The sequence below is a fragment of the Thamnophis sirtalis genome, unplaced genomic scaffold (assembly GCF_051295495.1).
Source record: "Thamnophis sirtalis isolate CommonGarterSnake01/CBP01778 unplaced genomic scaffold, rThaSir2_p1.2 scaffold_2, whole genome shotgun sequence".
NCBI classification, from domain to species: Eukaryota; Metazoa; Chordata; class Lepidosauria; order Squamata; family Natricidae; genus Thamnophis; species Thamnophis sirtalis.
Genome location: NW_028261382.1, coordinates 48,231,681 through 48,245,518, shown reverse-complemented (window position 1 = coordinate 48,245,518; position 13,838 = coordinate 48,231,681). Strand labels below are relative to the sequence as shown.

General features: G+C 46.1%; 1 protein-coding gene across 1 annotated transcript in view; it reads left to right on the top strand.

Moving 5' to 3' along the window:
• The window catches only part of ARHGEF2 (Rho/Rac guanine nucleotide exchange factor 2), a 162,810-nt gene that overhangs the window by 104,315 nt on the left and 44,657 nt on the right, over positions 1–13,838 (top strand). The window contains exon 7 of the mRNA XM_087705352.1: positions 6,371–6,521. Within this exon, the coding sequence (XP_087561478.1) occupies positions 6,371–6,521 (151 nt within the window). The remainder of the gene's footprint in view (positions 1–6,370; positions 6,522–13,838) is intronic.

The following is a 13,838-nucleotide window of genomic DNA, read 5'->3' as shown; positions in this document are numbered from 1 at the left end:
CAAGCTGTTCCACTGGTTAATTCTCCTCCCTGTTAGGTAGCAACCTTAGCTGCAGGATGCTTCTCTCCTTGATGAGTTTCCATCCATTGTTTCTCGTCCTGCCCTCTGGTGCTTTTCTCTTGGCTGACCTTGCAATCTTAGCTGCCTTCTGGCTGGGCTCCAGCTGCTTCAGAATAACATGTTTGTCTTACCGAAGGACCTCCCGTCTCCCGCTCTGGACTCCCAAAACTTCTTTCCTAAGAGAAGCCTGAAGTCCCGGGGCTTCCAACTTGTCTGGAATGGTCTGGGGTCTCCTGCTTGTGCAAGGGGTTGGACTAGAAGACCTCCAAGGTCCCTTCCAGCTCTACTCTGATTGAAATTGTAGAGGGTCTCCTCCTTGAGCAGGGGGTTGGACTAGAAGACCTCCAAGGTCCCTTCCAGCTCTACTCTGACTGATTGCCATGTGTGGAAGGTCCTTTAGTTGAGCCAAGTGGTGTCATCCTCCAGCTGTTGGAAGATTTCAGATTGAGATTAACAGAGTTGGAAAGGACCTGGTAGGTCATCTAGTCCAACCCTCACCCAAGCAGGAGACCCTACACCATTTCTGACAGAGGGCAGTCCAGTCTCTTCTTTAAAGCCTCCAGGAATGAAGCTCCCACAACCCCCGAAGGCAACTTCTGTTCCATGGGTTGATTGTTCTCCCTGTCAGGAAATCCCTCCTTATTTCCAGGTTGAATCTCTCCTTGGTCAGTTTCCATCCATTCTTCCTTGTCTGGTCTTCAAAGGTGCTTTGGAAAATAACTTGACCCCCTTCCTCCTCTCTGTGGCAGCCCCTCAAATATTGGAAGATGCTCTTCTGCCTCCTCTGGTCCTTCTCTTCCCTAGATATGCAGGGAAGCACAAAGATCTTCTAGTGGTTGAGCTTTGCCATAAAATTAAGGGTAGAAGGTGCCCAGTGGGTTTTACCCAACATGCCCAACCTCCAAGGTCCCCTCCAGCTCTATTCTGATTGATTGGGTGGAAGGTCCTTTAGTTGAGCCAAGTGGTGTCGTCCTGCAGCTGTTGGAAGATTTCAGATTTAGATTGAGTTGGAAGGGACCTGGTGGGTCATCTAGTCCAACCCCCCACCCAAGCAGGAGACTCTACACCATTTCTGACAGATGACAGTCCAGTCTCTTTCCTAGAATGGATAATTCCATTGGGTGAAATATCCACTTGTTGACTAATGGACTGGTCTTCTCAGTAACAGGACACACCCCAAAGGGAAGCGGCAGAGTTGGCCAACTTCCTCGATGCTGCCTGGCTAACCCGGGGACGGCGTTACCCAGATCTTCATCTCACTGAGTTGTAGCATGTTTAGCCACCGTCCCCGCGGCAATGACGTTCTCTCGTTGCAAGACCTATCACAAAGATCTGGTGTGATTTACTTGCAGTGTTTCCGATTCGATCTGTTTCTCCCCAACTGTATATTCTCCAGGTTCTCCCCCTGAATCAGCCGCCATAGCCAAAATCTTGAGCAGGAGGTTGGACTAGATGACCCATAAGGTCCCTTCCAACTCTTAATCTGAAACAACATCTCTCGGAACAGAAATTTTGGAGACTCCATTCGTGGTCGTGAGTCGAGGACTACCCTAGTAAGAAGCTTGCCTATTGTGAATTAACTTCCCTTTGAACGTCGTGCCGGTGACCAAACTATTCCGGGTGGGTAAGGAGGGTGTGTCTTTTGCAAAACACCTTCTTTGCAAAATCTCCTGCGACTCTCCAGTACGGGAAATATCGCCCCAAAATATTGAGGTTTGAAAACTGCTGGGTGCACTTTTCTCCAGTTGCTAGGCAGGGAGGGAAGGAAGACAAAACAGCCAGCTTCTTCACAAGCTTTTCAGAAGAGCACAGCTGTGCTTGCTGAAATTTGTGTGGCTTGTGCTGCAGCAGCCCTTACAGAAAGGACAACTTCTTTTTCTCTCCCTTCTCCACCCCCCCCCCCTCAAATATTTGCTGAGACACATGACTCTTAAGTCATCTCTTGTCAAAAAAAAAAATCAGCCCTCAGGACTGCATTATTGCACAAATATTTGGCAACAGGAAGTCCTCGTCTTCTTGCTTCTCCTTTCTTAGGGGAGGCTGCTGGGACAACCTTTCAATTTACTGAGCCCTTATGTGATCACGTGGGAAGCGGTGGCTCAGGGGCTAAGGCGCTGAGCTTGTCGATCAGAAAGGTCGGCAGGTCAGTGGTTCAAATCCCCAGCGCCGCGTAACAGAGTGAGCTCCCATTCCTTGGCCCACCTTCTGCCAACCTAGCAGTTCGAAAGCACATTAAAAAATGCAAGTGGAGAAATAGGGACCACCTTTGGTGGGAAGGGAACAGCGTTCTGGGCGCCTTCGGGGGCGTTGAGTCATGCCGGCCACATGACCATGGAGAAGTCTTCGGACAGCGCTGGCTCTTTGGCTTTGAAACGGAGATGAGCAGTCCCCCCTGGAGTCGAGAACGACTAGCACAGATGTCCGAGGGGAGCCTTTTCCCTTTCCCTTTAATCTGTGCTTGGAGATATTTAAATTCGGGGGCATTTCTAACTAAGATTTTCTACCATTCGGATTCACTTGCAGTCATACCACAGTTTGGTGGTGGGTCTGTTTAGACTGTTTCGGCTTAGAAAGTTGCATTCTTGGCTTTCTCCATGTTCCAGTTGGTTTCTGTGTCTGCGTCGGTCAAGCCAAGGATCTGATCTAAATTCTTGGAGCTCCCATTTCTGGTGTTTGCATCAGCATGTTTTTTTTGGGCCGCAGCCCGATCACAGTATCAGCCATGCGCAAGGAATAATGCTGTAATTATTCTATGAATGCTTCGGAAGAGTATTGTTGAGTCTGAGCAGGCATATTGTCAAGTGACTCGTGTGATTAGTTCAGAATAGAATAAAGAATGCCAGAGCTAGAAGGGACCTTGGAGGTCTTCCAGTCCAACCCCCTGGTCATGCAGGAGATGCCATTTCCATGTCAGACAATGGCTGTCCAATCTCTTTTTAAAAGCCTCCAGCGATGGAGCGCGCACAACTTGTGAAGGTAAACCATTCCACTGGTTGATTGTCAGGAAATTTCTCCTTAGCTCTAGTTTGATCTTTCCTTGCTTACGGTAGTTTCTATCAATTGCTTCTTGTCCTGCCTTCAGGTGCTTTTGTTGTGGCCTACCAACGGCCAGAGGAGCTGGCAGCAGATTCGGACAGTGAGGAGGTTGGGGAGGAACCTGAGCCAGCCCTGGAGTCTGGGGAATGCTCAGATGAGGGCTCTGTGTCGGAGGGAGAGAGGGGGCCAGGGCCGTATGCCAGTTATCAGCTGTCTTCAGTGAGGCAGAAGAGCAACTGGAGCCTGTTCCCAGTGTGCGCATGTGCAGAGTTGCCAGAGGAAGGGAAGGACTAAAGAACAGGGGTTGACTTGGGAGGAAGGCCACAGGTGGACAATGAATAGTCCCTCCCAGAGGGAATAAAAGAGGAGCGACAGGGGAGTGGAGTTTTCAGGAGACAATTAGCTTCATTGGTTCGTGACCCTCCGAGACTCCTTGTCAAGTTTTGCAGATATCGGCCTGGCAGCTCTCCAAGATAAGGTCTGTGACTGTAAATCCTCCCTTGAAAAACTTTGCTGGATGGGAAAGAGCAGAATTCACAGGTGTGGCCTTACTAAGGCTTTACAGAGTGGTATTAGGACTTCCCTTGTTCTAGATTGTATCCCTCTGTTAATGCAGTTTAGGATTGCATTGGCTTTTTTGGCTGCTGGCTCCTATTTAGCTGGTTGTCCACTAAGACTCCAAGATGCCTCTCCCAGTCACTGCTATTAAGCCTGGTTTCACCCAGTCTCTATATGTGTCCTTTCGGTTTTTCTTGCCTAAGTGTAGGACTTGACTTTTCTCTACATTGAATTTCATTTCGTTAGAGAGGGCCCAGGTTTCAAGTCTCTCAAGATCCATCTGGATCTTGAGCCTATCATCTAGGGTGTTGGCTATTCCTGCCAGTTTGCCTGGGATGGAATAAGAACTCCAGCCCTGGGCAAGAGAGTTGGACTAGAAGTCCTCCAAGGTCCCTTCCAGCCAGTGGTGGGTCCCGGATGGTACGGCCCGGTAATGGCGTATTGGTAGTAGCCAGGAACAGCGGCCACCGTATCGGTACAGTGGCTCGTTTGGCCCACTCGCCCACCCGTTTTCCATCGCTGTTTATAACACAACTGGCCAATTGCACACGCGTTTAGGAGCCTTTCCTCAGTCTCACCCCTTCTAGATTGCTTGGGGCTCAGTTACCACATCTGGGGGGCGCCAGGTTGGGCGATGTTGGCTTGCGTTTGAGTGCCGAGGTATGCACGACAGGGACGGTGGTGGAATTTCTCCGTCAGACCCACGGTTGTCATGGTTATTGGAAGCAGAGAGGTACCGCAAAAGATGAACTGCCTGGCTGTCTTTCTCCCCCCCCCCCTTCTCTCCTCCTCTTCGTTTTTTTCTCTCCGCCTCCTCGTCGTAGCAGCGCCTCAATCTGGGCTTTCCGAGCAAACTCACAACGTGGTGTGTTGGTTTTCTTTGCTGCCCTTCTCGGGGGTTGAGTCAGTTAGGAGGCTTTGGATGATTCAGTCGAATCCTCCTTGGGGCTAGGATGAGCTACTCGCGAGGTTATGAGGGGCAGCTGGCCCTTGGGATTTCAAGACCCCCTGGACACCCCCCTCCCAGCCCAGGGGGGAGCAGGAACGGACAGCGGCTGAACCAGAGCCAGCGAGGGACCGTGGGAAAGGTGTGTTGGGGGGGGGGAGCGTGGGAAAGGTGTGTTGGGGGAAGCGTGGGAAAGGGGTGTTGGGGGGGGCAGGTGCCGAGTGTCGGGGGCTTTTTCGTCTGGCCTTTGGATGTGAAGAAGAGTCAGGAAGGAATCGGGGCTGATTAATTTCCTTAAGCGACTCGTTTCCACTGAAAGTTTGGTTCACGTTTTTGGGGTTTTTTTTGAAGTATTTATAGCTTAAGTTGCTCGTTTGAGTCATCAAATGTGCAAGAGCACATTTTTTACGAGTCAAATTTATTTCTACTTGTGATGAAGAGGTGGGATTCGGCTGATTGCTGGTTGGTTTTTAAGAGTTCATTTTTGGCTCCCTTATTTGAGTCATTTGCTGAAGTTGGCCATGGTTTTTGGCTTTGTTCTAAATTCCATAAATTCCATAAGTAGATGTGGAACTGGGAAGTTGTCCTCGCTTTGGGTCAGTCGGCTGGGGCTGATGATCTTAGGGACCCTCGTAATTGGGGAGATCCCGTGTCTTTTACTATACAGCTGTAGTTTCAGCAGCTAATTCTTTCCAGGCGAAACGGGAAACGGTAAGCATGATCTTGGATTGAAAATTATTTTAAGCAACGTTTCCCTCAAGTGAGTCTCTATATAAGAAGAAATGTGCTGCATGAAATTTTGGATATGAGATAGATCCGGAAGGTGGCTGTATTTCGGACCTCAAATACTTTCAGACGCTGGGGTTTTGGGAGAAAAGACCATAACATATTTTCACGTTGGCCTGTTGATACTTGACCCAACCACAGAGCTAAAGATTTTACGTGCCCCCTTCCCAGGTGTGTCTGCATCAAAAGGTATCTGCAAAATTAAATGTGTGGGTTGTTTTTTTTTTAAATAGAATTCTTTATTGGCCAAGTGTGATTGGACACACAAGGAATTTGTCTTTGGTGCATACAGAATAGAATAGGGATGGGATAGGATAGGATAGGATAGGACAGGACAGGACAGGACAGGACAGGACAGGCAGGATGGGATTTTTTATTGGCCAAGTGTGATTGGACACACAAGGAATTTGTCTTTGGGGCATAGGCTCTCAGTGTACATAAAGAATAAATAAAATAGAATACATTCATCAAGAATCAAAAGACACAACACTTAGTGATAGTCAAGGTTACTAATAAGCAATCAAATCATGCTAGGAAACAAATAAAACAATATAGATCATAAAGATACAAGCAACATGGTTAGAGTCATAAGTGGGGAGAGATAGATACTAAGAAGGAAGAGAAGAATAATAGGAATACAGTCTTAGTAAATTATTTGACAGTGTTGTGGGGATTATTTGTTTAGCAGAGTGATGGCATTCGGGGAAAAACTGTCCTTGTGTCTAGTTGTTCTGGTGTGCAGTGCCCTATAGCGTCGTTTTGAAGGTAGGAATTGAAACAATTTATGTCCAGGTGTGAGGAGTCTCTGCGGTGTTAAATGCAAAAGGCACTCACCTATGTGACCCTGGAGTAATAGAATGTGTGAATGCTTTTGGGGTGGCGGGAAAAACCAGAATCCAGCAATTCAGGTCAAGCGAATCTTGTTCACCAGTTCCCTCCTGATAACAAGCGCCCTCTTTTTCTCTCGATTTCCTTTTTTTTCAGAACAAAGAAAAAGAAAGGATGAAGGAAGGCAAAGATAAGGACGCCCGCTACACCAATGGGCACCTCTTCACTTCTATTACGGTCTCCGGCATGACCATGTGCTACGCGTGTAACAAGAGCATCACCGCGAAAGAGGCGCTGATTTGTCCAAGTGAGTAAGCGTCTCCCGTGTCAAGAGTTTGCAATGTTTTCGGCTGAGTTGAAAGTGTGTGCTCAACACTTTTGTAAGGGGGAACCATTTCCCCAATTCTTCCTCCCCACTTAAATTTCCCTTAAGTAAAGGTAAAGGTTCCCCTCGCACATCTGTGCCAGTCGTTCCCGACTCTAAGGGGCACTGCTCATCTCCGTTTCAAAACCCAAGAGCCAGCACTATCTGAAGACGTCTCCGTGGTCATGTGGCCGGCATGACTCAACTCCCCCGAAGGCGTACGGAGTGCTGTTCCCTTCCCACCAAATGTGGTACCTATTTTTCTACTCGCATTTTTTGCCTGCTTTCGAACTGCTAGGTTGGCAGAATCTGGGGAAAGCCTCCAGAGCCTGGGGAGGGTGAAAACGCCCCCCCACACACACACACACTATGGTGCAGGAGGCTGAGTAGGCCACATACCTCATGGCCAATCCCACCGAGCCACTAGGCAGAGAACCGGTTTCTAAAAATTTTCAATCCACCATCTAGTGTTTTAAGTAGGATGACAGAGTGCATTTATCTCCCAGCCGTCCACTGTCCTCCAAAGGACATTTTAGCAAACTCAGCATCCGGAAACACTGATTAACATCGGCTGTTAAGCCATAAGCCAAGATAACAAGCCTGTTCACATACTCTGTATTTGCTTTATGTTAACCCTTTTCTTCCTTGGAGACTGCAGGGAACCCTTAATCTACGACCCCGGTGGAGCCCCAAATTTCTGTTGCTAAGCAAGGCTGTTGGGAAGTGAGTTTTGCCCCGTTTTAGGACCTCGACAGAAATGTCTCACTTAACGACAAATTTTGGGGCTTGGTTGTGCTCGAGGGATGCTTGTATTTCAGGGCGACTTTTGCTGAGAAATGCAAATGCTTTTTAAGAACTGCATATGCCGGTCTTCTGTTACTTACATCTCCAGTTTTCAATCAATCAATCAGAATAGAGTTGGAGGTCATCTAGTCCAGCCCCCTGCTCAAGCAGGAAGCCCTATACGCTTTCAAACAAGTGGCTGTCCAGTCTCTTCTTAAAAGCCTCCAGTGATGGAGCCCCCACAACTTCTGGTGGCAAGCTGTTCCGCAGGTTAATCGTCCTCCCTGCTGGGAAATTTCTCCTTAGTTCCAGGATGCTTCCCTCCTTGGTTAGTTTCCATCCGTTGCTTCTTGTCCTGCCTTCTGGTGCTTTGGAATTTAAGTTGACCCCCCTCTTCTTTGGGGCGGCCCCTCAAATCCATCCATCCCACCCATTTTCCTCCTTCCCTCCCTCCCTCCCTCCCTCCCTCCCTCCCTGCCTTCCTTCCTTCCATCCATCAATCCATCCATCACACCCATTTTTCTTCCATCCATTCAACCCATTTTCTTTCTTTCTCTTTTTTCTTTCCATCCATCCATCTATCACATTTTCCTTCCTTCCATCCATTCAACCCATTTTCTTTCTTGCTTTCTTTCTTTTTCTTTCTTTCTTTTTCTTTCCATCCATCCATCCCATTTTCCCTCCTTCATCCATTCAACCCATTTTCTTTCTTTCTCCCTCCCTCCTGCCCTCCTCTTCTTTCTTTCTTTCTTTCTTTCTTTCTTTCTTTCTTTCTTTCTTTCTTTCTTTCTTTCTTTCTTTCTTTCTTTCTTTCTTTCTTTCTTTCTGGAATCCTGCTATCATATCCCCCCCCCCCCACCCAGTCCTTCTTTTTTCTAGACTGGCCAAACTCAAATCCTACAATCCGTTCTTAGTATTAGTCCGCAGGTCTTTGATCGTCTTAGTTGCTCTTCTCTGCACTTTTTCCAAAGTCTCAACATCTTTTTTTTTTTTTTTTTTTGTAACGTGGCGACCAAAACTGGATGCAGGATTCCAGGTGTGGCCTCACTAAGGCTTTGTAAAGCGGTACTGAGACTTCACCTGATTTTGATTCTATGCCTCTGTTTATACAACCAAGGGTTGGCCGCTGCCTCTCTGATGGGCCTGCAGGATCCCAGAAGGGGCCCTTCAAACAGAGCTGCCTCTGCACTGCCCGGGCCTGGACAAGCTGAGAAACATAATTTTTTGGCCTCCTCCTTCACTCGGTTAAAAGGGGTTTTCTAGTTGTTGTTGTTGTTGTTGTTGTTTCTGGCTCTGGAGAAACTTGTGTTTTGGTGCCAGGATACTTCCTCCAGCAAAAGGGTTTGCTTTTTGCCACGTTCGGCTCTCTAAGGTAGCCCTCGACTTAACAAGGGTTTGTTTAGCGACTGTTTGAAGTTACAACGGCGCTGGGGGGATAAAAGGGACTTGGGACTGTTTTTCACACTGACGGACTTTGCAGCGTTCCCTCCCCCATTGTCACAGGATCAAAATGCAGAGGATGGGCAACTGGGCCTCCCTCACCCCCAGCAGATCAAGAGGTTGAGGGAGAGAAGGACCTCCAGGGACAAGGCCAAGCATCCCTTTGCAGGTCCCACTGGAAACACAGTCAACCTGTTGGGCTGTGACCAGGGAGAGACAGGTTCATATCTCCAGATGGTCCTGAAATGCCTTGAATGGTTTGGGATATCTCTCCCCCTCCCTTCACCCCCTCTCTCTCCTTCTCTCCCTTTCTTATTTTTCCTTCTCTCTCTCTTTCCCTCTCTCTCCTCTCTCTTTCTTATTTTTCCTCTCCTTCTGTCTATTTCCTCTCTCTTTCTTCTTTCTCCTTCATTCTCCCCTTCTCTCTTTCTCTCTTCTCCTTCTCTCTTTCTTTCTTATTTCCCATTCTCTCTCTCCTTCTCTCTCTCTCCTTTCTTTTTCTCCCTTTTCCCTCTCTCTTTCCTTCTTTCTCGCCCTCTTCTCCTTCTCTCTTTCTTTATTTCCCATTCTCTCTCTCTCTCCTTCTGTCTCTCTCCTCTTTTTCTCCTTTCTCCCTCTCTCTCTCCTCCCTTTCTCTCTTCTCCCTCTCTCTTTCTTATTTTCTCTCTTCTCTCTCTCCTTTCTTTTCTTTCTTATTTTTCCTTCTCTTTCTCCTGTCTCCTCCTCTCTTTCTCCCCTTTCCCCCTTTCTCTTTCTCTCTCTTCCTCTCTCTCTCTCTCCTTTCTCTCTCTTCCTTATTTCTCCTCCCCCCCCTCTCCTCTCCCCCCAGCCTATCTCTAGGGGTGTTCTCTAAGCCTTCCCTTTATATTGAGTAGTCAGAACGAAGGGTATAAATGCAATAAATACCAATCAGATAAGAGCCAGTGATTCATAGGCCCTCTCTTCCTTGCCCTTGTTCATTTTTCTTCTCTGGGCCTTTTCTGGGATCTGTGCTGAGTTTAGAGCCTCTCTCAATGCCTGTCTCAGCTCTGCAGGCAGGAGAGAAAGAGGGTGAGAAACTGTGTGGGAGTCTCCTAATCCCAAACTTGGTGTGCGAAGGCTGCCCATTCTGTGTGAGCTGCCACAACATGGCAACAGCTTCTTCCTAAGCAGATAGCCCTGTTGGGATTTGTTATAAAATCAGGATGGACGGGATTTGGGAAGGATGGATCTTCAGGGAGTCATTTAGGATGGAGGTGCCAGGTGGTGGAAAGGTGCTCAGGGATTAATCCTTACCGTGTTTCCCCGAAAATAAGACAGGGTCTTATTTTCTTTTGACCCCCCCCGAAATAAGCCCATGGCCTTATTTTTGGGGAGGTCTTATTATTTTTGAGGTGCAGGAGGCCCCTTAAGCTCAGCTGATCCAGAGAGGGCCAGAAGTTCTGTCTCTGTTTCTGGCACACTCTTGCCAGCCCTAGCGTCATTGCGCCTGACACTCTTTTTTATGGCGGCCACTAAGAGAAGGGGCGCGGTAGCTAGGGTTTGTGGGAGCAGCCTCCACGAGGCCGTTCCGCATGGATAGCAGGTCCATGTGGGGCACGTGGGGCGTGTTGCCCCCCTTTCCCCCCAGGAAATAGCAGGGACTAGCTGCACATGCATTTAAATATTTTAGGGGAGGTCTTATTTTAGCGCATGCTCTCAAAAGTCCGATTGGGCTTATTATCTGGGGAGGTCTTATTTTTTGGGAAAATAGGGTAGATTAAAAGTGACCTAATATAAAAAAGAAATTCAGTATTTAATACTACATATAATTACGGCAGCAAGGATTGCCTTTGCCCAGAAGTGGAAAAACAAATTAACTCCAAGCGAAGATGAAATAATAAGAAAGGTTATAGATTGTGCCGAAATGGATAAACTAACTAAAGAAATCCAGGGAAATGAAGAATCAGAATTCTACCAGATATGGGATAAATGGTATAGGTGGATGGAGGAAAGAAACAAGAATCAATGAAGGAATATAACAAAACCCAAAAATAGTAGTTAAGGACAATTAACACACATACATGTATCCAAGTGGTTTAAATTTACTAGAGGTAATCAGCCAATATAGCAGACAGAGGAGTAAGATAAGAGGGTTAAGAATGGTGAAATCCAAATGAAATACAATAGAAGGGGAAATAATATAAGGTGAGCGATATCGATTGGCAATTGCTATTAGAAAGAACAGGAAGCTCCTGTTCGTATTGTATTGTGTAAATGTGGTGTACATCTTAAGTTTTGTGTTTGTGTGTGTGTGTGTATTTTACATGTTTGTAAATAAAATTTAAAAACTAAAATAAAAATAAAAGTGACCTTAGTACAGAGGTTCCCAACCCCCGAGCTACTGGGACATGAGCCATTTGGAACCGGGCCATGGAAGTGGTGGGCACATCCCCACTCACACAAGCACACTCCATTTGCACGATCACAGGGCACAGATGTTTTGTGCGAGCGGCAAGCGTGCGTGTGCAGCTCCCTTTGAGCAACCGACAGGTGCCGCTTGCACAAATGGAACTGCACCCACAGCTTGTTGGCGGCTCGCACGGAATATCTATTCTCCCCTCTTTGCTGGCTTGCAAAGCCAGGAAACTTTGGGGGACTCTGCCTTAGAGAGAACAGAAATTTGACAGCTGGAAAACCAGCAGGCTGAGGCCCACCTCCACATGTTAATTCAGACTTCGCATATTGTTTAACACAATATGATTTAACACAATTTTTTTTAAAGAAATGGCTTCAAAATCCATGTTCGTTTTTCTCAAAGCATTTTAATTTAGGCAATTACCCCATTTCTCTGAAAATAAGACCTAACTGGAATCCTAGCATAATTTTTTCAGGATACTCATAATATAAGCCCTACCCAAAAATAAGCCCCAGTTAAGATTGTCAGCCAGACGGATGCACTTAGTACCGTATTTCCCCCAAAATAAGACCTAACCAGAAAATAATTTCTAACCAATTTTGTTGTATTTAAGTTCAATGATAATAAAGATTATAGTTATACTTATAAGCCCTAATGAATCTTTTGGAGCAAAACATTAATATAAGATCTGGTCTTATTTTCGGGGAAACATGGTACTTGCCCACACCCTAAAGTCAAAGATACAGAACTTTTTTTGGAGTATAAGATGCATCTTTTCCCCCACTAAAAGAGTCTTATACACTGAATGTAGCCCCACCCACCGTCCCCCACCCTTTGGCCTCTGCCTCCCAGCAATTTACCTCCTTGCAGCAAACAGGGAAAATGGGGGTTGCAGAGGCTGCAATAGGCTATACTATAGCAATCCCTGCAGCCTGAAACAGCTGATGATCGGGAGGCCCCTGCTGAAACTGAAAGTGAAATTTGCTGCTTGTTCCAGGAGGCAAATTGCTGGGAGGCAGAGGCAGACTTTTTTTTCTTGTGCTAATCAGGCTGTTTGCTGTTTGCTGCAAGGAGGTAAGTCAATAACAATAAATGCCTATAGAGTGTTCAAATTATCAGACTTATTTCTTAAAGACTGCTTTATTATTGTTCTAGACAAAATGAAGAAGCTTTTTAAAATAAATGCTCGATCTGAAGAGAGGCCCAATGCTATTGTATCTTCTTTCAAATAGTAGAGAATAAGTATACTTCCAGAAAGCCACATCAATTTTAACAGCATCTGTACAAGTATAGTCTGAAATATAACACTGCAAACTGTGTATATTGTCTGTACTGTTTGCTGTTTGTTGCAAGGAGGCAAATTGCTGGGAGGCAGAAGTAAATGTTTTTCCCCTTGTTTTCGTCCTCAAAAACCAGGTGCATCTTATACTTCAGAGCATCTTATACTCCGAAAAATACAGTACTTCACCCTGGTTGTAAATAGTGGAGGCATTGTTCGGTGTTTTTCTTTTTATCATGTTTGAACTGTGTTAAAAATATGTCAACGGGGAGGGATGGTCCTGTATTCCAAAAATGCTCAAGGGACACTGTTGTAAATGGATGTCCTTCTTCTCATATCCGGCCCAAAAGGAGAACATGTAGCTCTCGACATGCAACAGTTCATTTAGTGACCATTCAAAGTTACAACGTCTCTGGAAAAAAGTTTTTCACACTTAACGACCATGGACAGCATCTCCATGGTCACGTGTTCAAAATTCAGGTGCTTGTAAGGAACCGACTTGTATTTATGACGGTTGCAGTGTCCCCGGGGAGCCACGTGTTCCCACTTTTGCGACCTTCCGACAAGCAAAGTCCAGGGGGTTATCCAGATTCACTTAACAAGCAGGTTACTAACTTATCAGCCATGGTGATTCACTTAGCAACAGTGGCGAGAGAAGTTGTAAAATGGGGCAAAGCTCACTTAAGAAGTGTCTTACTTAGCAATAGAATATTGGGGCTCAATTGTGCTCGTAGATTGATGTGCCAGTCAAGGCTCAATATTGCGCCTTTTTAGAATGAATAGAATAGAATGAGAATGAGAATAGAATAGAATATGGATAAGAATAGAATATGAATAGAATAGAATAGAATAACAGTTGGAAGGGACCTTGGAGATCTTCTAGTCCAACCCCCTGCTTAGGCAGAAAAACCTACACCATTTCAGACAAAAGGTTGTCCAGCATCTTCTTAAAAACTTGCAGTGTTGGAGCACCCACAACTTCTGGAGGCAAGTTGTTCCACTGATTAATTATTCTCCCTGTCAGGAAATTTCTCCTTAGTTCTAAGTTGCTTCTCTCCTTGATTAGTTTCCACCCATTGCTTCTTGTTCTGCCCTCAGGTGCCTTGGAGAATAGCTTGACTCCCTCTTCTTTGGGGCAGCCCCTGAAATATTGGGACACTGCTATTATGTCTTCCCTAGTCCTTCTTTTCATTAAACTAGACATACCCAGTTCCTGCAACTGATCTTCATATGTTTCAGCCTCCAGTCCCCTAATCCTCTTGGTTGCTCTTCTCTGAGCTCTTTCTAGAGTCTCAACATCTTTTTTATATGATGGAGACTAAAATTGGATGCAGTACTCTAGGTTTGGTCTTACTAAAGCTTTATAGATTAGAATTAATCC